This window comes from Notamacropus eugenii, chromosome 2, assembly GCF_028372415.1.
Source record: "Notamacropus eugenii isolate mMacEug1 chromosome 2, mMacEug1.pri_v2, whole genome shotgun sequence".
NCBI classification, from domain to species: Eukaryota; Metazoa; Chordata; class Mammalia; order Diprotodontia; family Macropodidae; genus Notamacropus; species Notamacropus eugenii.
The window spans coordinates 118,175,344-118,201,426 of NC_092873.1; the positions used below are offsets into that span (position 1 = coordinate 118,175,344).

Here is a 26,083-nt window from a genome sequence, read left to right on the forward strand (position 1 = left end):
AATGATATCAAGGAACTCCTTGTCCAATAAAAAGTTTATTTATATCAGTATATACAAATATATGTGATAGAGGGGGAGGGATGAATGGATAAATAATAAAAAGATGGACAGGTAGATAGATAGACTGATAGAAAATACATAGCTACATTTCAGTCTACTGTCTCCCAATTCAACACTAACAGGCTGTGTCCTCATGGAGGAAACTACTCTATGGGTCCCCGATCCTCAAATTACAGCTCATAAGCCCCAACTGGTTATTTTTAATTTCAGAAAGCAGATATAATGTGAATATCTCAAAGCAGAGGCATTGACCAATATGATAAAATAAGAGCAATGCTACAAATTGTCCCCATTAACCCATTGTGGGTTGTATTCTCCAACAAATATATACAACATCATTGAGGAAAGTACACATAAACTAAGTCATTGACAGTGAGGCACACACATAGGAAACACATGAGGCCAAGGAAATTCACGACTCTGGCACTTCAGAGTCCTAATATCCTTTCTTTCCTTGTGTCATCCTTACCCCTCTCCCCACTAGATGCAATGCCTCTGCTGGACATATTGCTGAGCAGGGCTCCCTGGACCTGCTTTTCTTCATCACTCAACTCCCAGTTGCCAGCGCTAATTTTCCCTTGAATATGTGATTGGCTCTTTTCTCTACTGCCAGGACTCGTGCTTCTTAAAGCTATTTCCTGTCCATACTAGCTTTTTTGCTTTCTCTCTCTCTACTCCCTGCTGGATGCATTAAGCTTCCTATTTTTGGGTCACCCCATTCGTTGCAAGACATCATGGCCAATGCAGAGAAAGAGAGAAATCTCTTCTCTTGCTGCTCTCTGGAACAGTCAGAGGTTAAATTCTACACAACTGATTCCTGCCTCAAATATTCCTTGACTCTCTCCCTCAAAGCTAACAAACTTATTTTTTTTAATGTTCACCAGGGATATACCCAATCTTCAATCAGTCACTGACCAGCTACCCTTCTAACTACTTCAAGAAAACCTCGTAACACTCCAAAAGAAGAGCAAAGTAGGGATTTCATTAACATTTCATTACCTTTTATCTACCCCTAATTTCTGTTGATTAGATCAACTGAACTGAGGGTTGAAGGACTCCATTCCTACATATGTAAATATTTTTATAAGTTTTCCTTCAAAAGATTTAAGAGTACAGCCTATCTTTAGACCAATACAGTATTATTTACTAAGTAACTACAATTTAGCCAGCTCTATGATAGGTACAGTAGAGATTGTGAAAGAAATAGAAAATAACATCTGCACTCAATTGTTCACCTTCTAATTGAAAAGACAAAACTTATCCCAGAAAATTCTATTGATGGCTCAAAACTGTAATTCAATACTAAATTGCATGGTACAAACCATTGGCAATGTTCCCGCTATTTTTTTTGTTAGTTATGAGCACATGACTAACATATGCAGTGTACTATGAAAACTACCTATATAGAGAGTTTACTGTGTAAACGAAATGCAATTTCAGACAAAGTTAATCTGACATATTTAATGTGATATGTGTTTACTTGGAGGGATGACACAAAAAAGAAGAGACAAAGCAGACAGAAGCAGGAGAGTCAGAATTGTCTGTTGTCATAGATGCCAAGGGAGGTATGAGGTTTCTTGTAACTGGATCTAGGGGATAATTGTGCTGTACGGTAAATAGACATAAATAGCAAACATGGGGACTGTAATTAGCATTACACAATCCAAATATTTGTTTACTTAATCTCTTTTCTTTATGTCAGTTTTCCTTGTATATATATAATTAGTGACAAGGTTGACAGTTCTCCTTGATTTCATTTAATCTTCAGGTTCACAATCGCACAAACATTAAGAGATGAATGTTCTAGCTGAGTTTCTGTGCTCCTAATTCAACCACCTCTAGGCCCAGAGTGAAATGCCATTCAATTTCATTTGGACTCCTTACCTGAGCCAATCTATCCTACTCTATGCCCCAGACCAGGTGTTCTGGGAACCAGGAAGTGGAGGCAGCACACCCAAAAGGTCCTAGTCCGCCTATTAAGCATAATCAACATAGATGCTTACATGGGAGGAGTAAGGGGAGAAGAGAGTTTGGAAGAGACAGGGATCTGCTGATAAATATTTGACAACCAGCTCTATGGAGGGGAAATGTAGCATTGACATACTTTTAAGTTTAAGTTGCATTATTAACGTTTTCTTTACTTTCTTAAGTCTAGACAATCAAGCCCTGATTTGTAGTGTTTGTAGAGTTTTCAAGGTACAGGTATTCACACTGAACATTTAACAATCAGTTCATCTCCCCTGAGATAGCTGGAGATGGCTCTAGCACAGGGATGTCCAAAGCACATTGTCATGTGGTCTTGCAAAACTCTTGAGTGCTCACAGAACCAGATTAAAATGGAATTAGGAACTGTTCAGCAAAATAAATAAAAGTACAATACAATACAGATGGTGTTAAATTTTGCTTTTCTAAGTCAATATGTGACCTCAAGGGATTCATTTCTATTTTACCCTAATCTAACACATCTCTGGGAGTAGAGGGAGAAAGGAAAAGAAAAACTCAGAGGACAGTATTGGAGTCCTGTGCCAGTGTCTCCCATGTCACACAATCAATTCCAAAGTTCTTGAGAGAGACCTTGAGAGTGTCCTTGTATTGCCTCTTCTGACCACCTGCCCCTTGTGAGCTCTCCATAAAATAGTCTTTTTGGCAAGCATACGTTATGCATTCAAACAGTGTGGCCAGCCCATCAGAGTTGTGCTCTCTAAAGCATAGTTTGAATACTTGGCAGTTCAACTCAAGCAAGAACTTCAGTGTCTGGTACCTTATCCTGCCAGGTAATCCTCAGAATCTTTCCAAGACAGTTCAAATGGAAGCAATTCAGTTTCCTGGCATGGTGCTGGTAGATTGTCCATGTTTCACAGGCATACAACAATGAGGTCAGCACAATGGCTCTGTAGACCTTCAGTTTGGTAGTCAGTCTAATATCTCTTCTCTCCCATACTTTTCTTTGGAGCCTCCCAAACACTGAGCTAGCTCTGGCAATGCATGCCTCAACTTCTTGTCAATGTCTACATCCCTGGAAAGTACACTACCAAGGTATATGAACCTATCCACAGCATTCAAAACTTCTCCATTTGTTGTAACAGGCTCTTTCAACCTTTAGTGTTCACCTGTTCCACCCAACTCTCACCTGTGGCTCCAAGAAGCTGCAGTGGCCACACCCTAGTAAAATGTTTTGGCAGACAGGCCAAACCAGGGTCCCAAACCCATTGGTGAGTTAGAGGGGTGTTTACCCCAAGCATGTGAAGACTTCCTCTGGTGGAATGGGTGAATGAAGGTCATGAAGGCAGTCTTCTTTAGGTATTTACTGGCTGTATGACCTTCTAAAGCCTCTCTGAACCTCATTCTCCTTAGCTATTAAATTGAGGATATTAATAGCACTTACCTCACAGAATGTAGAGATCAAATAGGATAATACATAAATTGCTTTGCAAACTTCAAAAAGCTATGTAAATGTTAGTCAGTTATTATTATCTGTTCTGGGCTGCCATAAATTTATTTAACAGGATCTAATTCCACAATTAAAGATTTTAAAAGCTCGAAAATGCACGCACCTGTAGAGTGAACACATTGTTGTGAGTGAATTTTAACCAATATGTAAATAAGATCCACCCTTCCTTGCTTTGAAGGGAGCTAAAACAAAGGGCAAGAATCCAATATCTGACATGGGAAAGGGGATATCGCTGAAAAAGAGGTTGGGGAAGGGCAGAGAGGAGACTGAAGATGAACTTGAAGGATGTTATTCAGGACTTGATTTATCTTCAACAACCAACCACCTGTTTGTTTGTGTTTTTGTGGGGATTTTTTGTCTTTGAATTTCCTTGCCCATCACAGCTTATACATAATGGGCTCATCAACATTTGTTTAATTTAACTGAACCTGGAACATAAAAAATTTATCTTCCTCTGTAGTTAAGTAATGAAGTACAAAATGAAAGTGATTTCATGCTCTGTATGCCCTTCATGTCCACTGTCAATCTTATCAGTTTCACAATAATCTTTGCATCGATAGATGAACTTTTTCTCTCTACCTGTGTAGCCACTTTTGTAGTTCAAATCTTCCCAACCTTTTCCCTGAGCTATTGGTTTTCTCATTGATCTCCCCACCACAAGTCTCTCTCCTCTGAAATCCATCTCCCATACAACTGACAAAGTGATTTCAGTAAAGCTCAGGAAAGTATAAACATATCATTTCCTATTTAATAAATTCCAATGAGTTTTTTCAGTTGAGGAAATTGAAGTACAGTTAGTTTGTGATTTGTCCACAGTTTGTGATCGTGTCACACAGCTAGGCCAGATCTGAACTCAGGAAGATAAGTCTTTCTGACTCCAGGTCCAACACTGTATCCACTATACCACCTGGTCACTTCAACTGTAACGTATATGAAAAGTGGCCATTCAACCTCTGCTCAAAAACTTCCAGTGAGAGAAAGCTCCCCATCTCCTAAGCCAGCCATTCCACTTTTAGACAGCCCTCATTTAACATTTAGCAATAACAAATATTTTGTAGAGATGCATTAACCTGCCATACACAAGGGGAACTTTCCCATCTTTGATAACCAAAGTTCACTTGCCTGGTAAATACAAGGACTAAGGTAGATATAGAAAAACAGAAAATGGCAAAGGACAGATAAAAGGGATCTCAACCCTACAGTGCAGTCCTAACATTTTCATATGGGAATATGGAAAACATCTGTGATTTTGTGAGATGGGGAGCAGGACTCCTTCCACCAACTCACTAAAAAGAATTGAGTTGCAGATTGTGAGCTAAGTTGCACATCTGAATTTCCTAGCACTTAGGGTGCATATTACTTAGAAAAAACACAATAATTTTGATAAGCTTTATTTTGTGATAGCAATAGCCATATTCATGTGCTTCTACTGACACTAAGAAGACTCAGAAGTCAGAGCTTGTGAGTGTGAGACTGAATTGAGCTGATTTCCCCACTTTTAGCCAGTTCTCCCTCAGGTAAGTGCTTGATTTCATGCCATACATATTTCACATCTTTCTTCTGTTGTGCTTTGTGCTCCTAGGTTTATAAGAATTAATATCAGAGCAAGAAAATGTGCAAATGTATCTCCTTATGGGAATGGTTCAATGACTATTAGAGATACAATAGCAATGGCGTGAGAAAGTCGAAAGCTTCAAGGATCATTCAAGTCTATAATGAAAAAGGATCATTCACACCAAATGGCAAAAGAAATTGTAGCCAAAAAAAACAAAACACAATGCCAAGAAATGATAAACTATTGCTTCAAAATATCTTAATTATTCCTTAATAAACAAACAGATAGTGGATAGACTGCTGAACTTAGTCAAGAAGACCTGAGTTCAAATCCTTCCTCAGACACTTACTGGTTGTATGACCTTGAGCAACGTTCTTTAACCTCTCTTAGCTTCAGTTTACTCATCTATAAAATAGGGATAATGATAACACTTAATTCCCAGGGTTGTTGTGAAAATCAAGTGAAATCGTATAAATAGGTAAGGTGCTTTCTAAACTTTAAATTGTTTTATAAATGCAAGCTATTAGAGTATAGCGTAGGCTTCCTGAAGTTGGAGGAAAAAAAGGCAAGAAAACTAGAGGGGGAAATAGCTACCAATCTTTACCTAAAGAAAAAAATGCTTTTAATGTGCAAGACAATACAAAGACTGGAATACTAAATACTGGGAGGAAAGCAATGTTTTTGAAAGAAACTTTTTCATTCAAAGTGACATTATTAGAAGAAATGGAAGTAAACCTATAAGATGGGGGCATCTATTATAAAATACCCACCCAAAACAAAATGTTTTAAAGGTTTTTTACTTCCAACAGAGTTGCAAGTCCAGTTCCCACTGGGCAAATAATGAACTCTGGGAAATCTATTCAACAAACCAAATGGTTATAGAATTGCAGAAATTCCCAGATGGAGATGGAACTTAACCATGTACTAATTCCACATGTCATGAACAGCTGAGAAGTTTATCCAAGAGGAGATAAATATGATTTGATGGCCTGCAAACTAACCTAATTTAGACAACATTGAAAATATAATCAAGACTAGACCTGAGAAACTGGACTATTAATCAAAGGTACTTTTAATATCCAATTGAATTAAGGTTTAGTTTCATGGTGAAAAATTAAATAACAGTTTCAAAATCTTGTTAACTCAGTGACAAAACTGGAAAATAACGGATTACGGCAAAACGTGGGCATACTGCACAGTAAAAGTTTTTGTTTTTAAGATGTAAAAAGTTGTAGTGTTTACTGTGAGTCAATAGCTTTAATGGTTTTACTTTATCCCAGTTAATTTCCACAACACTGCAGTACTGAAGAGCGGTCTGAAGCACACAACTAAGAAATGTTAGAAGTGGCACTTGCCCTCTGAGCTCAACATTCTACCCATTATGCCATGCTGCCTTCATAACTACTTCTTAGAAGTGACACAATAAGGACAATGGTCAAGGGAAGACAGACTAGGAACCTCTATTATCTACCATTTTGCTGTTGCTTTTCAATAGTCTTTCAGTTGTGCCCGACTCTTCATGATCCCATTTAGGGTTTTCTTGCAAAGATACTGTAGTGGTTTGCCATTGCCTTCTACAGTTCATTTTGCAAATGAGGAAACTGAGGCCAACAGGGTTAAGTGACTTGCCCAGGATCACACAGCTAGTAAGTGTCTGAGACTGGAACTGAACTACTGAACATGCACCTTTCTGTTTTCGAGTCCAGTGCTCTATCCACTGCCATAACCCTTATAAAGTAATACCCTTCCTTTCTTTTAAACTATAAAGTACAAGATTCATTGTAAAATCATAGATCTAAGTTGGAAGGAATCTTAGACATCATTTAGTTCAAACACCTCATTTTTCAGTTGAGGAAACTGAGGCACGGAGAGGTTGTGATTCATCCAAGTTGACACAGGTAATAAACAACAGAAGAATTCAAAGTCAGATTTTACAATGTGGAGCTCATTCCTCTTTCTATGGGAGATCATTAAAGTGCCATCACTCTTTAAGGTAGCTTTGTTTAACTGCTTTAGGGCATGCACTCTGGGAAGAGGAAGTAATTTGTATTTGTTGGGTAGTGTCTCCTCTATCAAATAAACCATGTAGGTAAAAGAAAAGGAAATAACCAATAACAAGTAAGGTAGAGAAAAGTGTTTGACAGACAGGGAAAGAGGAGGGAATTAGATAATCACCTGCTAAATTTCTATCTGCAACAATAATTTCATCTATGTAGAACTGGCTCTTCTCGTGGACTTGGGGAAACACATCAATCTGATGCACCAGCACAGGAGAGTTGGCCAGATGATTCTGGAGGTCCTCAGAGTGACGTACACATGTCTCCCAGAGGTTATTACAGACAAATTTCCAGCTGAAAAACAACATACAGGGAGAAAGTTGCCCATACCTGATAAGTAGCACAAGTGGCCTAAAGGGTCACTTAGAAACCCATCTTCTTTGGGAATGGGGAGATGGAGTTTGGAAGGGTAGAATTTAAGCAGTAATTCTCAAAAACTTCTGGTCTCCAGATTACCTGGATGGGAAAAAGATCCCTGATATGAGTTAACCTACCAAATTGTTGACCATTGAGGGGGGAGGGAGTCTTACTCACTCTGTAACCCTGGAGAGGGTCTCATCTAGGCTTCATTTTCTTTATCTATAAAAATGGAGTTTGAATAAATCAATCCTAGGATTTTATCTAGCTCTAACATTCTATGATTCCATGTATATAAGAAGTGTCAGCTTCTAGGAAGGATACTCTGCCTCAAGATTTAAATTTGTTAGTTATTATTAATGGTAATAATTAATTTCTCTTATTTTGACCCTTTATTGATCATATGGATTATGGGATCATAATGCCTAAAGTACAATCAGACATTGTAAACAGTTGTTACCCTAGGTGTATTACTGCCTTCGTCCTAAGGAAACAAGAACCTCAACTCTCTAAATTTAAGCAGAACCTCTCTCCCAAATTAAGTACCTTTCAGTCTTCAGCTGCTCTGGATTCCATCCACAGGCAATCCTCTTCTTTACAATCTTATGAAATTTACTTGTGAAGGATACTGAGATGGTCATGGTATCATTCATATGGCCTTTATATGCAAAGCACAACTAGAGATGGAAAACATCTTTTTGTTGAATAATTCAAGCAGCAATCATTCAAGGAGGATGGATAGATAAATAGATACATAGAGAGAAAGAGAGAGAGGTAGATGATAGACAGAGAGAGAGAGAGAGAGAGAGAGAGAGAGAGAGAGAGAGAGAGAGAGAGAGATTGATAGAAAGAATTCTCAGGGATCACCCTGTAAGGGATAGGGATAATAATATTAATAACTAGCAATTTTATAGCACTTCAAGCTTTGCAAAATACCTTGTTATCTTATTTGAGCCTAACAATGACTTTTATGAAGTAAGTGCTATTTTTATCCTTATTTTACATATGAGAAAACTGAAATTCGGAGAAATTAAGTTACTTACCCAGGGTCACAGAGCTACTAAGTGTCTGAAGCCGGATTTGAATTCATCTTCATGACTACAAGGCCAATGCATTACAGCAGCTAACTGGATAGGGGCAGGATCAATGATTTAATTGGTATAGGGCAGCAGTTTTCATAGTATGGTTCTGGGTCCTCCAGGGACCCAAGCTCATTTTGGGAGAAGTGGGGAGCAGGCCATAACTATTTCCATAATAATACAAAGACATGGTAGTTGCTAATAAAATAAGTATCAATAGTTACTATTCATATAAGCAAAAGTTCTTTGAGGTCTTTAATAATTTTTAAAAATGTAAAGGAGTCTTGTTACAAAAGAGTTTGAGAGCTGCTAGTATAACTTTTTTCTGAAACTTATAGTTGAGTTGCATAGATCACTGAAAGGTTAATATACACTTTAGGCTATCACTCCACTTTACATCTACTGCTCTGCCTGGTTTCAGCTCCACAGAACAGGATGCCCTGCCCAGGACAAGCTCATCATTTCTAAATTCACCGCCATGTTCCCAACTCAAGTGTTGATTGACACCTTCCTCAGTCACCTCTGCACTCTGATTGGAGGGCTAGAGGGCAGAGTATTAAGCTTCTCCCAACACCTTCCTTTATAGAGTGAAGAAACTGGAATCTTAGCTCACTCCACTTTGAATTTGCTGCTCTACTTAGTTTCAACTCCAGGGAACCAGATGCACTCTGGCTGGGTGCACCCTGGTCTCCCACCCCATCCCCTTTCCTGCTTCTTTTAGTGCATTATTGTTCCGTTTTTTATCAGTCATGTCCTACTCTTCATGACCCCATTTGTAGTTTTCTTGGCAGAAATAGTGAAGTGGTTTGTCATTTCCTTCTCTGGCTCATTTGACAGATGAAGAAACTGAGGCAAACAAGGTTAAGTGAGTTGCCTAGGGTCACATAACTACTAAGTGTCTGGGGCCAGATTTGAAACCAGGAAGAAGAGTCTTCCTGATTCCCAGTCTGGCAGGCTAGCCACTGGGCCATCTATTGAATTATCTCCTTCATTACATCATAAGTTCCTTGGAGGAAAGGACTGTCTTTCTTATTATTAATTTTATCCTCATTGCTTAGCACAGTGCCTGGAATATAATGGGTACCTGAGAAATGTTTATTGGACTGGGTTATTGAATTGTTTATATTTGTAACTATGTATGATCTATCTATCTAAAATGGATTAAGGGAGGGAAAAGTAGTAGGAAAAGAGATTAGAGGCAGGAAAGGCCATTGTATTAATCAGACCATGAGGCAGTAAGGATCAACACTCAGGAGGTAATGGTGAGAACACAGAGGCATGGGCAAATCATACATTTTGGAGGGAAAATTATTAGTAGTTAGGGATAAATTGATTATTGAAGATAAAAAGCATCTATTGTTGAATTGATTTGATATTGTTGAATTGAATTGATAACTTGAAAGTTTGAAGAACAAAAAAAAATTGGGAATCACTATCCTATAAGTTAAAATTGAGATTGAGAGAATTAAATACATTTTCCACGGTCACACAGTTATTAATGGCCAAAGATAGAAGTTAAACCCAAGGCTCTCCTGGCTTCGAGTTCAGAACATGGTAATCAAGGATTCCATGATGATGCATCAAACACAGCCCTAAGGTAGTAGTTAAGTAAGCTATATCTTGCTATTGTCAAAAAAATTCTTAGTGATAATTTCTTTATGCCTCAGTGCAGGGAAATAATGTCTATTCTGGTGACTTCTTCACATGGATTGTTTTTAAAGAAGAGGTGAGAAGAATCCTGAAACAGAAATTGTGCTATGACTTACATGTGTATATTGACCAAGCTGATATCTCATCCGCATGGCATCCGATGTTCTGATAAGGTATTGAGGCTGTTGGATACTGAACCTTCCACAGAAGGGCTCTGTCACATTGCTAAGGTCCCCATCAGGACCAGAATCCTGTAGACCTGGTAGTAGTCATAATACACAGAAAGATGGGTGAGGTTAAAGAAAAAGAAATGGTCAGAGAAGACCAGAAGGATGAGTGGGAATAGAATGTACGTTCAAATTCAAAAGTGTTTTCTTAGTCATCAAATTTACTTAGATTTTTTTAAAGATTTTCTCCTTTACATTCATGCTCCATCATATGTTATACTCCTGTGTTATATGGGAGTATATTTATATGTTATATGTAACATGTTATATATTTATTTATGTTATATACTCCCATGATATATTTAAGTTTAATTTGCAAATTAATATCTTCTCTATCACTTTCTTAAGTCTAGATAATCAACAAAATAATAAACCAAGACCTGATTTGTAACATTTGCCAATTTCTGAGGTGTAAATGCTTACATAGGGCAACTAGATATTACGGTGGATAGAGTGCTGATCCTGGAATCAGGAAGACTTACCTTCTTGAGTTCAAATCTGGCCTCAGACATTTACTAGCTATGTGACCCTGGGCAAGTCACTTAATCCTGTTTGCCTCAGTTCCTTATCTGTAAAATGAGCTAGAGAAGGAAATGGCAAACCACTCCAGTATCTTTGCCAAGAAAACCCCAAATGGGGTCACAGGAAGTAGGATACAACTGAACAGCAAATGCTTACACTGAAAATTTAACAACCAACTCTCCTTAGTTATTTTGAGCTTAAATACTCCCTATTAGAATATAAGCTCCTTGAGAGCAGGTACCAAATTCATTTTCATCTACATGCCTAATACAATAAACTCATTTTGTAGAACACCTTAGTTCAGTGCTTTCCAAGGGACTTACCCTGGAAGGGGATTTGGTGATAAAATGATGGCCAAAATTATTCAATATATTGAAGTACAATACCCATGAGAATAGATCCACTTTATTCAACAAAAATAACTTCAAATCAAAGTCTATAAAAGTGAAACCAATATGGTGGATTCATTCTAAGTAACAGTAAATACAGCCAAATAGTAAATACAAATAAGTTGTATTTAATACAATATATACAGAATCAAATTTGACTTTGATTATATCAAATCTTTACACAGCAGAGAAGGCAGTTAAGTGGCCTAAGCCCTGGGCTTGGAATCAGGAAGACTCGTCTTTGCAAGTTCAAATCCAGCCTCAAACATTGACTAGCTACATGACCCTAGGCAAGTCACTTAGCCTCATCTGTAAAACAAAGGTAACAGTGTCTAGAGTGCCTTTCTTCTGGGGTTATTATTACATTCAATTGAAATAACACATACAGAGTACTTTGCAAAATTTTAAGCTCATATATGAGGATCTATAGCACCACAGCAATATGTATATAATAGCTACAATTTTGCTCAATTGAAATAACATACACAGAATACTTTGTGAACTTTCAAGTAATCTATAAGGCCATACATTAAAACTATATATATCTATATATGTATCTATAGATACAGTTTGTATATATATATAGTTTGTGCATTTGTGTATATGTGTAATATATATCATATATATGATATCTATTATTTATACACTGCTTGAAAGTCTGCAAAGTACTCCAGATGTTATCTTAATTATTCCCATAAGATCATCATGTATCTTTTAAAGACATAGTTAAGTGATTCACCCATGGTCTCACATCTAGTAAGGATGGCAGGATTTGTGTTTATTATTTCCTGATATTAGAGAGGGGATGGGGACACAGAAGTACCATGTGCTCACAATTAAGGGGCTATACCCATCAGTTAAGTTGTTTGTATTTATTTCCTGATCCTAGGTGAATGAATATTCTGAGAGGGCATTGTCCAGGCAACCATCTGGGTTTGGAAGACCTATATGAGTCATCAGGGGATCTAGCAGGAACCAGAATCAGTCACTGGCAGAGTCTTCCCGAGGATATAATAATAATAATGATAAATAGTCTGTAGATACCAGTGATGGATACAGACAAAGGAAGTATGCACAGATGGGTAAAAAAGTGTTTTTCACTGGAAAAGTCACCCAAGGATGTCACCGTTTCAGGGACTGTGACCCCTCATGATGGGGATGCTTGATTCATGAAACCCAAAAGAGAGTTGCACTTAAGATGAATTGCATGAGATCTCCACAAAGGGACATAAAGATTGCCAGTGGTAGAAGCTTAGAAGCATCTTTTGGGTGCATGCGTTCTCTACATGTGTGACTTTAATCTTGAGCCCACTCTCCCAGGGACCTTGTTCAAAGGAACATGTGCCTCTGGTTTAAAGGGCATTGTGTTGTGACAACTATTCTAGTTATATTCTCAGCAAATCCTTTTTCTATAAGCTAATAGAGTTCAACCAACTGATGGAGAATGAGTACATTTATAGAAATTAGTGAGCACCAGCGCTAGAAATTCTAGTCCCTAAAGGTTATGCCTAGAACACTCAGGGTCAGCCATGCTCTGGGGACCAAGTCCACCAATTTTAGTGCAAATTAGGGGTATGAGTCTAGAAAATTTGTTACAGTTAAAAGGCAAGTCAATTACTTCATTATAATTTCTAAATACAAAGGTTAGAAACCACTTTCTTACTTGTTTAAAAAATATAACCCCAGAACCCACACAGTATGATAACTCATTATGATTGTTTCCTTCTATAGCACTTTCCCTTTTACAAGGCACAAATCTAAGGAGCCCAAACATTCACAACTTCCCAAACTTCTTCTTTGTCCTTTCTCTTGGTCTGTGGTATTTCACCTTCTCAAGGATGAAGGAACCAAAACAAGCCTTTTTTCTAACAACTTATTAGCAACTTCTCTTTGCAATACTCTCAGCCTGATACATTCATGACATTCAGCATTCAGCATCCTCAAAGAGAGATAAATATTATGCCTACAATTTTCCAGAACCAGGAAGAGGGAATTGAAGAGGAAAGGGCTCATAATTCACAAAAGTCAAGACATTACCTTGTTCAAATCCAAAATGGAGAAGAATTTGAGCTGAAAGTGGTTCCAGTTTGCATTTTACCATGAGCATTTCCTCTATTGCTGTTTGGATCTGTTGCAAAGAAAAACAACTGGAATTATTATTGTAAAAAGAAAAATCAGCAGAAAACCTATGTAACATGGGAAGGTTCCAGTAACATGGAGGAAGCATAGGCTCATACCTGAGCAGCAGTGGCATTTACAGTCACCGGCTGGGTGGAGACACCATCCCAGGTAAGACAAAATTTTCCTGTGCCAGTCACATGCAGTATCTGCAAGTGTAAGAGATTCGCAAAGAAATAATTCAGACTAATTAATTCAGACAGATTTCACTTTTATCATTTCCTTTTCAGCAGATATTATTTTGATTTTCTCCATTACCGAGCAGTTCATTTCTCAGCACATTGTAAACACTCAGTAAGGATTTATTGAATTGAACTGAATTTCAGTATTTAAAATTCATCTATAATTTAGAAACTAAGGTTTTCAGTTTTTAGGAGTTGCGTGGAGTGGTGTATAGTCTGGCCTGGCATCAGGAAGACTCATCTTGATGAGTTCAAATCCAGGCTCAGATACCTACTAGCTGTATGACCCTGGATAAGTCACTTAATCCTGTTTGCCTTAGTTTCCTCACCTGTAAAACAAGCTGGAGGAGGAACTGACAAACCATTTCAATAACTTGGCCAAAAAAAAGGCAGAGGGGGGCGGGTCATGAAGAGTCAGACACAATTGAAAGTTCTGAACAACACAAAGGGGGTAGTTTGGCTTTCATCCATTTAGTGAATACCTTTCTTGCCATAAAAAGAGGATTCTGTCTTTATATTGTATGTGTCTATCTATCTTGTCTTCAGAGTGTTAGGTTCAAATGATATTATTCAAAGATCATTAAACTTTGATAGATAGATGTTCTCACTCCATGGCAATCTTTGTTGAAAAGACAACATTCCAGGTCATATTTGAGGCCAGAAGGTATTTTAGAGTAAATCAAGCCCCATACTTTCATTTAAGAGATGAGAAAACAAATCCAAAAAGGGTTGAATGACTTGCCCAAAATCAAACAGTAATAACTGAGTTAAGATTTAGAGTCTCCTGACTCCCTAAGTCAGTTTGATTTCTTTTAAACTGCTTTTTACCCCTTTCTCATGCCCTGTCATTGACTGAATCTCTAAATCTCACCTTTGATGTTGACTGCCTGACTAAGTGACCTTCAGTAAGTCATTTAATTTCCCTGGGCTTCATTTTCTTCATCAAAAAAAAAAATGAGATATTTCACTAAATGGTTTCTGACGTCCCTTTCAGGTCTGATGATCCTACAAGACGAACGTGAGTAATTTATACACTGACTCTTTTTCTCTGGAATAAAAGAGCCTTCTCTTTGCCTTCCATGAGATGGGAACAAGCCAAAAGAACTAAGGAATACGGGATCTGGGCCCCAGCCAGAAAGCAGCAGTTACAGATCAAGGGGACTGATGGGTGGTGAGTTCCGGACCTCTGCCCTTACTCAGTGAAGGCAGTGAATATCCAGGACAAGGTTTACCCAGAACTTTGTCTTAAAAGCAAGAGAAGCCAAGCAAAACAATACCCTGGTCATATAAATATTTTTTCTTTCCTTTCTTATTCCTTGCTTTCTTTTTTATTTCCTTTCTTCCTTCTTTCCTCCCTTCCTCCTCTTTCTCCACCTTTTTCTTTTTCTCCTTCTCCTCCATCTCCCTCCTTCTCTCTCCTTCTCCCTCTCACTCCCTCCCTCTTCCTCTTTCTCTTCCTCCCCATCTCTCCCAGTCTTTCTTTCTTTCTTTATGTGGGTCTCCTCATTTTGCTCACAGTAGAAGCTCAGAGGCTAGTCTGGGCAATTCCACTGCTGATCCACCTAGGAGCCACCTGTTCTATTTCCAACATAGATTAGTTTACCCCTCTTTGGGCAACCTGGTGCCCCCTCCCCAGTCCCCAGTCTCCTATAAGGCTCACCATACCGAAACCAAACTTAATACAAACACATGATCAGCATAAATCATTGCAGCTTAGAATATCTGAGTGCAGGAGATCTGCCAGCCTCATCCTTCCCTGGTAGCTGGAATTACAGATTTGTGCTAGCACCTCACCCAGAAATAATATTTTTGCAACGTACTTTCACAACTATCATCCCATTTATCTTCATAACAGATTTGTAAGGGATAATTAATTAAATCAATCAATTAATAATTTAATAATTATTTAATTAATTTAATTATAATTTAATTAATTGTGATTAATTAAAAAGGAGAGCAGGTGCTCTTCTCTTATCTAATCAGGAAACTGAAGCTTAAGGCAGGAAGATGATTTGCCCAAAGTCACGCAGCTAATCTGTATCAGAAATGGGACTAAATCCCAAACGTCCAGGTCTCCAGATTCCCAGTTTCATGTCATTTCCACTAGGCCATGGCTACCCCACTTCCAGACTTGGACCCCTGTTTTAAATTGTCTCAATGGATACCAAAGGTAAAACTGACCTGTATCTCTGGGAGCCTCTGAGCACTGGCTCGGATCTGGAGCTTCTCCCTATGGTAGGTGTTGACCACATCAGGATTCAGCCAGGTGTTGTGGATCTGGACCCCGATGCTCATCCCACGACTGGGAGTTATGCCATAGTGCTCTGCTTCCAGGTAGTACTTTGCCCCACCCAACAATTCCAACTTCAGGGACTTCTGTTGCCAGGTCTCCAGATGCCAATTCATCTCCCAGGAATCAAACCAGTCAGCTATGCCAGTCTGAATGAAAGCTATTTTCACCTGTATCCAAATAAATACCCCCAAATGAAAACTCTTGAGTTCTCAGGTCTCTTCTCCCATCCCCAGTGAGGAAGTAACAAAACACCCCTTAAAGAACAATTGGGTTGTCCTCTCCTTAAAATGACAAGAAAACCAGGTTATTCATCTATAAAGTGCTTGACACAGGCATTCCTGGAAAATGTAGATAGGTTTGTGTCTTCATATCTCTCTGCTTCTTTTTTTTTCATTTCCCTTAGAATGCCAAGAAAACCACAAAGAATCAAAAGGTGACTGTATAATGAGGGAGAAAGAATATTCAACTGGGAGCCTGGAGTCATGGGACCTGTGTTTAAACCCTAGCTCTGCCATTTACTACCGGTGTGACTTTGGGCAATTCCTTTGGTCTTTTGGGATCCCGTTTTCCCCATCTGTTTTCCCATCTGTAACACAAAGGTGTTGAGCTAGATGACCTCTGAAGTACTTTCTACCTCCATCTATGATTCTACGTGAAGTTGGACAAGTCCTTCAGTCTACCAGAACCTCAGTTTCCCCCATCTATAAAATAAAAAAAATTTGGACTAGCTGACCTGTGAAGTTCTCCATCTGCATCTAAGACAAGGACCGTATTACTTCCTGTGTACTATGGGTGAAGCTCGGGAACTCCTAGGGAATGCCACACTTGTCAGAGCCTTCCTCCAGAAAAGCCCAATCATTCTCAGTTCCGTTCCATTGTCCTGAACATTTTCCAAGATTTTGATAGAGATGGACAAAATACAAAGTTGTAGGACAGAATAAAGTAAGGAAAACTTTCCTACCAATTAGAAAATTAGAGTTATCCAAACTCAAGAGTAACTACATCTGGAAAATATGAGCTAGAATAAAGCACAGATGTTCCTGAGTCTCAATTTATAGATGAGGAAACTGAAACCAAGGAGATCAAGTGACTTGCTCAAGGTCACACAGCTAGTAACCTCTGAGACAGGATTTGAAGCCACTTTTTCCTGAATCCAAGTCTAGCATCATCTGACTACTTGGTGAATTGCTCCTCACCCATGGTCTTCAAGAAAAGGCTGGATGAACACTTGTTGGACATGTCATTGAGGAGATTTTTGCTCCTCTGTGGGTGATGTTAGACAGCCTCTAACATCTCTTCCAACTCTTCTGTGATTCTGATTGCTTTCCTTATTTGCAAACATGACTGAAAGAAAAACTGATGTTATTTTAGATCTGCCAAATAAAAAATTCAAATGTAGCTAGTTTGGGTGACCCAGAATATCCCACAGCTGAATGTTGTTCTTCAGAATTTCACTCGTGTAATGGAAGTAAGGCGAGAAAAAAAAATGGCATTGTGAATTGCAGATGGTTATATTACATGGTAGAAACACATGAGGGCACTCTAACCAACCAGCAAAAATTTTAGACTGACTTTCAAAACCTTGAAAAAGACATTAGGATCAAAGCATCATAGATTTCTATCTAGAGGGGACCTTAAAGGTCATTTATCTCAACCCTCTCATTTTACGGATGAATAAACTGAGACTCAAAGAGGTAAATCAACTGCCCAAGGTCAGACCAGGTCAAAGATTACAAAGTGACAGAGCCAGGACTCAAATCCAGGTCCCCCAACTCCTATTACATTAAAGATTGTTTGGTTTGCATAGCAGAAAACTAAAATTTTAGATCAAAACCAAAAGAAAACTAAAAATACCCTTTGTCAATGCCAGTGAATTCCTGCTCATAAACTTTGTTGAAAATTCTCCCCCTATTCTGGGTGGCCCTATTTCTAATCTTTTGAGGTTAAGCAGTATCTTCCCAAAAGAGGGCTTCCAAGGTTCCCAGGGCACAAGGGGTTTAGGAGGGGGAGAGCTGCGAAGATTTTCTTTCTGAACTGATATATCTGAGAATGGACTGTTTATACTGAGCTACTCCGCCATCAGAAGTCCATGAATTTTGTGGTCCTTTTTTTTTTTTTTTTATTTTAGACTCAAGGGCCAGAATACAAATACAGAACGGGGGGGGAAAAACAAAAATATACCAAAAACTTAAATATTAGAACTTATATACAAAGGAAGAAAAATAAAAGCATGCCATGTGCATAGCAGAACATAGAAGATTTAAATTATATAACAATAAATTCTCATTTCAAGAAAGCCTGTATGATAAATAATACTTGTTGTGTTGAAAATTGTCCATCTTTTTTTTTTGCTTCCTTATGAGTTCTTTTGTTCTCTGCTGTGCACTTTTTTACTTAGTTCTTTTCCCCCTTCCCCCACCTCTCAGAAGGCTACAATAAAGTTTATATATGTATCTCTATAGTTAAAAACATATACATACCCAGATATATAAACACACATATAGAGACATATATTTTCCCAAACACATTCTACTCCTGGTCTTTGTTTTTTATATTTGTGCATATCTCTTGTTTCCTATCCCTCATGCCTCTACTTTACTTCAGCCCTCTACTTTGCCCTCCTATTACTTGCCTACCCCCCTCCAAGGATCCCTCCCCTATTCTCCCATTCCTATAAATCTAAACACCCTTCTATACTTCTCTTTTACCTATTCCCTCCCTCTCTCCTCTAAAGATCCCTCTCTTATCCTCTCCCCCCTCCCTTTGCCCCTACCATTTTATTTCTTCTGAATTTAGACTTTTATATTCTTCTAAACATTCACACACACACACACACACACACACATATATATAGTTCCCTCTTAAATCCATTCCCTATGAAAGTAGGTTACCAGAACTATCAGCCCTCCTCCTCCCTCTACTTCCTCTGTATCAATTCTTCCTCTCAAACCTCATTGATACAAAATAATTCCTTTTTAACTGTTTCTAAATGGTTTTACTTTTTAAATTCATATCATACTCAGGTAGTGAGTCACTTCTTATGAGTTACCCAGTTACTAATAAGAATCTTAGATACACATTTCATATAAATAAAAAGGAAACTGTCTGTCCTTATGAATCCCTTATCATCAGTCTTTGGTATGTACCAGATATTTCTCTTGGTTCTTATATGTCGAATCTTCTGTTGAGTTCAGGGTTGTTGTTGTTGGTATTTTTTAACAAAGTCTTAACAGTCTGAGAGTTTATCAAATGTCCTTTTATTTTTTTCATTCAGGATAACACATAACTTTGCAGGGTATGGTATTTTGGGCTGGAACCCTAGTTCCTTTGCTCTTCAATATACTGTGTTCCAAGACCTGCGGTCCTTTAATGTCTCTGCTGCTAGATCTTGTCTGATTCTAATTGTGGCACCTTCATATTTAAATTGTTTTAATCTTGGTGATTTCAATATTTTATCCTTGAGCTGGTGGTCTCAGAATTTGACAATGATATTCTTATGAGTTTCCCTTATAGGATCTCTTTTACATGATGATCAAAGGATTTTTCTATTTCCATTCTCCGACCCACCTCCCCTTGTCCTAATGTGCCAGGACAATTCTCTTTAATTATTTCTTGTATTATTGTATCAAGATTCTTTTTCTGATCATAACTTTCAGTTAGTCTGATTATTTTTATATTTTTTCTTCTTGATCTATTCTCCAAATCTGTTTTTCTTATAAGATATTTCACTTTTTCTTCTATTTTTTCATTATTCATATTCTGTTTAATTATTTCTTGATCTCTTATAATTTTTCTGACTTCACTTTGCCCAATCGATTCTAATTTTCAAGGTGTCCTTTTCTTCCTTAAGATTCTGGATCTCCTTTTCTAATTGATTGACTTTCCTTTCATAACCTTCTAGTTTTTCTTGGATTATTCTTTTTTTTTTTTTTTTTTTTAGTTTTTCCTCCATCTCTATCATTTGATTTTTAAAGTCTTTTTTTAACATCTTCTAGGAATTCTTTTTGGGCAGGTAACCATTTGACATTATTCTTTGGGGGTTTCTTTAATTCAATATCCTCCTCTGAAGATGAACCCAGGTCATCTCTATTCCCATAATAGCTTTTTTGGTTGGATTCTTTCTCCTTTGACTGTGCAAAGCTTATTTTTTATAATCACCTCTAGCCCTGGAATATGGGAAATGGTGTGTCATGGCCCAAATCTTCAGTTCTCCCCTCTAGCCTGAAACTAAAACCAAACCTCCAACCTCCCATAAGTGCCCTCAGGCAGGGGCTTTCTGCCCACTGCTTCTACACTCACCAGGCTTGTGCTGGTTTCTTCTTGGCCCACAGCACAGTTGGGCCTGGCATTCTTGGTCAGCAGAGTCTCCCTTGATCTTCACAGCCTGAAATGCCCAATTCCTCTCACTATCTGAGAGTAAGAGTTCCTGTGGCTGGGAGCTGATGCAGCCTCTTAAACCAACTAACCCCAGACCTATCCTGGAAGTGTTTACTCTTCGCAAGGACCAAACCTTGTCCTGGGATTTTTCTTCTGATCTTCTCAAATTGTCCCAGGAAGACCCCAGTTGTGTCCCTATTCTTATTTAATCTCCACCCACACTTTGTTCACCCTAAAGTTCTATTTTAACTCTTTGGTGGGGGAAATCTTGATAGCTTGGAATTTTCTGACCTACTCTGCCATATTCTCAGAATCCTCTTTTGGTGGTCCTTTTTGAGGAGTAGTGATCGGTTAGTAGGGACAGGAGGAAAGGGAATATAAAGAGAAGGATACCTTGGTCCCTGGATCTTCTGATTGACTGAAGTACAAAGAGGCTGGACTATCTGCCTGGATCCAAAATGTGTAGTTATTTGTCTCTGGGGCAACAAAGAATCCACTGAGCCGAGACCTGGAAAAAAGAGGAAACACCAGGGTCATGGAAGAAGGCAAATCCCCAAAACCTTTCACAAACATTGTCTCTTTTCTTTTTTATTTGATGGTGACAAAGAAGAAAAATTTAATTCCTACTTCACTTCACTGCGGTCCTCTTCAAAAATCATTTATGTAAAAATGAACTATGCTCAAAGTCTCCAGATCAGTCATAAGGAAAAAAGAAGGAAGAGAAGGATGGAAGGAGAAAGGGAAGAAGGAAGGAGAAAGAGAAGAAGGAGGGAAGGAGGGAAAGAAGGAAGGAAGGAAGGAAGGAAGGAAGGAAGGAAGGAAGGAAGGAAGGAAGGAAGGAAGGAAGGAAGGAAGGAAGAGAAAAGAAGGTTATGTTGCTATCTTTTGTTTTTAATTTCACAAAGGCACATCCCACCACCATTGTTCACTGTGCTGAAAGTGACTCTTCTAATCAGTCAATCAATATTTATTAAGCACTTACTATGTGCTAGGTACTTTGCTAAGCCCTGAGGATATGATGAAAGACAAAAAACAAAAACAAAAGCACACCAGTCCTTGTTCTCAAGAGGTCACAGTCTAGTGGGGGAGACAAATATACAACTATGTACAAACAATCTATAACCAGGAAAAGTTGGAAATAATCAACAGCAGGTAGACCCTAGAAGTAAGAGGGATCAGGAAAGGCTTCCTGTAGAAGGTGGAATTTTATCTGGGACTAGAAGGAAAGAAGAGAAGAGAGAATTTCAGGCATGGGAGACAGCCAGTGAAAATGATCAGTCAGGATATGAAGAGTATAAAGAAAGTTCATAGGGCAGATGGAAGAAGGGAGGAAAGCTGTGTAAGATGTAAGAATACTGGAAAGGTGGGGGGGGGGGGGGGGCGGAGAGGGGATAAGTTACGAAGGGCTTTGAATGCCAAAAAAACATTTTCTATTCTATCCTGGAAGTTAAAGGGAGTCAATGGAACTGACTGAGGATGGAGGTGGGAGGGTCACCAGAAATGACATGGTCAGACCTGTACTTTTGACTGCTAAGTGAGAAATAGATGAGTGGAGAGAGACTTGTGGCACTAAGAATTTTGCAACAGTTCAGGTGTGAGGTGATGAAGGTGGTGCCAGTATCAGAGGAGAGAAGTGGGCATATTCAAGAGATGTTACAAAAGTGAAATCAACAATCTTTGGCAACAGATTGGATATGAAGGGTAGAGAAAACAATGAGTTAAGGTTAGCACCAAGTTGTAAGCCTGGGAGACTTAGGTGAATGGGAAACATTTATTAAGCTCTTGCTATGTGTCACACACTGTGCTTTATAATTATTATCTCATTTATCTGATCAGCAACACTTATTATTTCTATTTTTGTTGTTTCTGTTTAGTCATGTCTGACTCTTTGTGACTTCATTTGGGGTTTTCCAGGAAGAGATACTGGAATGCTTTGCCATTTCCTTCTCCAGTTCATTTTACAGTTAAGGAAACTGAGGCAAACAGGGTGAAGTGACTTGCCCAGGGTCACACAGCTGGTAAGGGTCTGAGGCAAAATTTGAATTCAGCAAGATGAGTCTTCCTGACTCCAGACCTGGCATTCTCTCTACTATGCCATCTAGCTGCCTCTTATCTCTATTTTACAGTTGAGGAAACTGAGGCAGGCAGAAGTTAAGTCACTTCCTCAAGTACACACTCCTACTAAGTAGTCGAAGTTGATTTGAATTCAGGTCTTCCTGATTCCTGACCCAACAGTCTGTCTATTATGCCACCTATCTTCCTAAACCACTGTTGTGATACCTAAATAGTAGTGGTAAAGTTAAGAAAAGGAGATGGTTTAGAGGAATATAATATAGAAAAACAATTAAGCAAAAAAAAAAAAAAAACAGTTAAGCAGAATGTAACATTCTGCCCTGGTACTCCCCTTCCTCTCTGCTAAGAAGAAGGAAGTATGTTTCATCTTTAACCATCTAGTTGAAATACCATTATTACTGTTTCAATGGCTTAGAATTCAGCTTCTTTTTAATGATTTTTTTCATTTACATTGTTGTGGTCATACATATATTATTCCCTTTAATTCATTCTGCATCAGTTCACATAATCTCCCAAGTTTCTCTGAATTTTTCATATTCATCATTTCTCATAGCACAATAATATCCTATGAGGCAATGTAGTATGTAATGCGTAGAGAGTCAGCGTTAGGGTCAGGAAGAGTTGAGTTCATAGGATCTTAGGTCTAAAGCTTAAAGAACATCTAGTCTATCTCCCTTGATTAATTAACTGGAAAAGAACCCAGAGCCCAGAGAAGTTCAATGACTTGCCCCAAATTACTTGAGTGGTAATCTTTAGCAATGGCATTCAAATCAAGGACCTATGACTCTCTCCATCATACCACCCTGCCTTCCCTTTGACACATACTGAAGCTATGTGATCCCAGACACTATAAATAACAGAACAGTTGCTGATACACTTTGGCAGAGAGTTCCCTTAACCAGTAAAGTCACAGGTCCAGACAAGAGTAATAAAATTCCATTGCATTCATATACAACAGTATATGAACAGTACAGTCATTCCTCAACCAGTGACACTCATTCACTTTCACTGGCTGCACATGCCAGGTACCATTGAGTCAATTTGAATACTTTTGATAGCACCATAGTGTGACCCCTCCTATAGATGGGCTAAAAATAGTCTGGACCTGCACAGACTATTTTATGGGTCTCCCAAGACAAAAAAAGGAAAGAGAATACAGGGAGAGGAAGGAGATGGTGGGGTTTCCCCACATCCACCATCCCCCATTCCTCATCACTCACACACACACATACTGGGAATAAGATCAGGGCAGCATTCATGGAAATATGATCAGACCTTCTCCTCAAACCTATGCTTGCAGGGAGTATGAGAGAAGAAAGCTAAAGGGAGAAGACTGTTTTTATCAGGATCGCTCATCCAAGTGGCTGGAGTACTTGAATGAAGAAACAGATAGAGAGGAACTGATGGTCTTTATCTACTTCCTCTGTCTTCCTTCAGCTAAATGAGAAAGGCACTTGTTTATAAGGGTGGTTTTTTTATTCTTTTTAAGACCATATCTGATTGACCCAATCTGATTTTTCACAGACACCTGTGGTTGATCCTGTCCTTGGGATTTCCTCATGTCCTTTTGCTTATGGCATGAGGGTATACAACTTATCTGAGAGCCACATGAGAGAGAGTGACTTTTGCCAGCAAAGGGCTGAGATCTCAACCACTCACCCCATAGCTAGAAAGTTTTCTTTCTTTAACTAAGAGCATAATAATGAGCCATTCATATATTACAAGAACAGATCAATTATGGACTTGAACCTATAAATATACCCCACAGGACCACAAATCTAACATACCAAAAAACTAGCATTAAAATGGAAGAGAGCCTTAGAGGCAATTGAGTCTAACTCTCTCATTTTACAGATGAAGAAACTGAGGCACAGAGAATTTAAAAGACTACACCAAAGTCACACAGCTAGTAAGTGTCTGAGGTGGGAATTGAATCCAAAACCTCCTGACTCCATCCAAAGTGCTTCATTACTCTATTTTGTAGTACTTGGGAGAGAGACACTGGGAGTCAGGCATATGAGACATGTGAAACCTGATTATGTGTATATGACAATGTCTAAAGTAATATTTTGGATCATGAAGACTTGTTGTTTCAAGAAAATCTAGGTTCTCCTCACATCTGGAGTTCTAGTCTCTCTCCTGTAACTACTGTTGCCAGGTTGGTGCTTTCTGCCATCTATCACTCACCCTCATTGCCCCTCTGAAATTGGAACCTTGCTCAGGACAAAACCCAGGAAATTTCAATCCTTTCCCACCCTCTGTGGCACCTAAGAGTCCACTCCTCATCTTCTCTTCCCTTGTATTGCAGAGAGAGAGAGACAGACAGACAGACAGAGAATGAGACAGAGAGAGAGAAAGTGAGAGCGAGAGAAAGACAGAAACAGAGAGACAGAGTGTGAGAGTGAGAGAGAAACAAGGACAGAGAGAGAGAGAGAGAAAGTGAGAGAGAGAGAGAAAGTGAGAGTGAGAGAGAAACAAGGACAGAGAGAGAGAGAAAGTGAGAGAGAGAGAAAGTGAGAGTGAGAGACAGAGAGAGACAGAGACGGAGAGAGAGATTGAGATTGATGACCTGTAAATAAATGCCTTCCTTACGTATGATCTGTGATCCTATGTGAGAAGCACATGCTTTCACTGCACAACACCCATTCTCAATGTACCCAACCTCACCTCACATCCCCTGCCTGGAATACATTCCTTTTGTGCCTCTACCTCTCAGAATGTTTACCTTCCTTATAAGCTCAGCTGCAGTGCTACCTTCTTTATGAAGCATTCCCAGAATAATTTCCATATAAACTAATTCCTTCCTATCTTTCCAGTATTCTTACATGACTACCCTCCATTCCCTCTATGATCCAGTCACACTGATTTATTTGCCATTTCTCACACTGGAGACTCTGTCTCCATCTTCCATCTCTGTGCCTTGACATGGGCTATTTTTTATGCCTGGAGTGCTCTCTATCCCAGTTATTCTCAACCTCCTTCAAGAATCAGCTCAAGAGACATCTCCAAAATGCCTTTCCTAGTTCTCCTGGAAGCAAGCGTCATTCCCTCTAAGGTTACTTTCCATCCATTCTATATTTACCTTTCATGTATTGATTATGTGTGTGTGTATGTGTACATATAGATATAGTCTCTTCCACTCATGTGTAAGTTCCTTGAGGGAAAGAACTGTCATACTGTGAATTCCTTAAGACCAGTGATGGTTTTTGCCTTTCTTTGTATCCCCTGAGATTATCACAGTGCCTGCCCTGGTACTACATCAAAATTTATTGATTGATTTCTGGATCTACTCAATCTTTAGGATTCTCTCCCTCCCCAAATGACTTTGCATTTACCTCTCCATGTACATTTTGTACCCTTCCCCCAAATAGAATATAAAATCCTTAAGAGCAGAGCTCCTAATTTGTTTTTATATTTGTAACCCCAGCACCCGTAACAGTGCCTTAATTTTTTTTTACCAATAACCTCAGAAGCCATCTAGCCCAACCTCCACTTTCTACAGATAAGGAAACTAAGGCCCAAGGAGGTTGAATGACTTGCTCAAGGACACAGAAATGATAAGTTAAGTGTCGTAAGTGGTATTGGAATCCAGATTCTCTACCTCTAAAGCCAGCTCTCTTTCCTCTGTAACAC

General features: G+C 38.7%; 1 protein-coding gene across 10 annotated transcripts in view; it reads right to left on the reverse strand.

Annotated features, from left to right (window-relative positions):
- Positions 1-26,083, reverse strand: part of PKHD1 (PKHD1 ciliary IPT domain containing fibrocystin/polyductin) — a 640,097-nt gene that overhangs the window by 550,716 nt on the left and 63,298 nt on the right. For 9 of the 10 annotated variants that reach the window (XR_011974315.1, XR_011974316.1, XM_072642436.1 and 6 more), the window contains exons 15-21: positions 20,771-20,885; positions 15,889-16,167; positions 13,585-13,674; positions 13,385-13,475; positions 10,326-10,468; positions 8,027-8,157; positions 7,242-7,417 (exon numbers count right to left, since the gene is read on the reverse strand). Coding sequence is in view for 8 of the 10 variants with exons in the window: in XM_072642436.1 (XP_072498537.1) it covers positions 7,242-7,417; positions 8,027-8,157; positions 10,326-10,468; positions 13,385-13,475; positions 13,585-13,674; positions 15,889-16,167; positions 20,771-20,885 (1,025 nt within the window). In the remaining 2 variants the exon portion in view is untranslated. The remainder of the gene's footprint in view (positions 1-7,241; positions 7,418-8,026; positions 8,158-10,325; positions 10,469-13,384; positions 13,476-13,584; positions 13,675-15,888; positions 16,168-20,770; positions 20,886-26,083) is intronic. The other variant, XM_072642432.1, reaches the window with a different exon arrangement.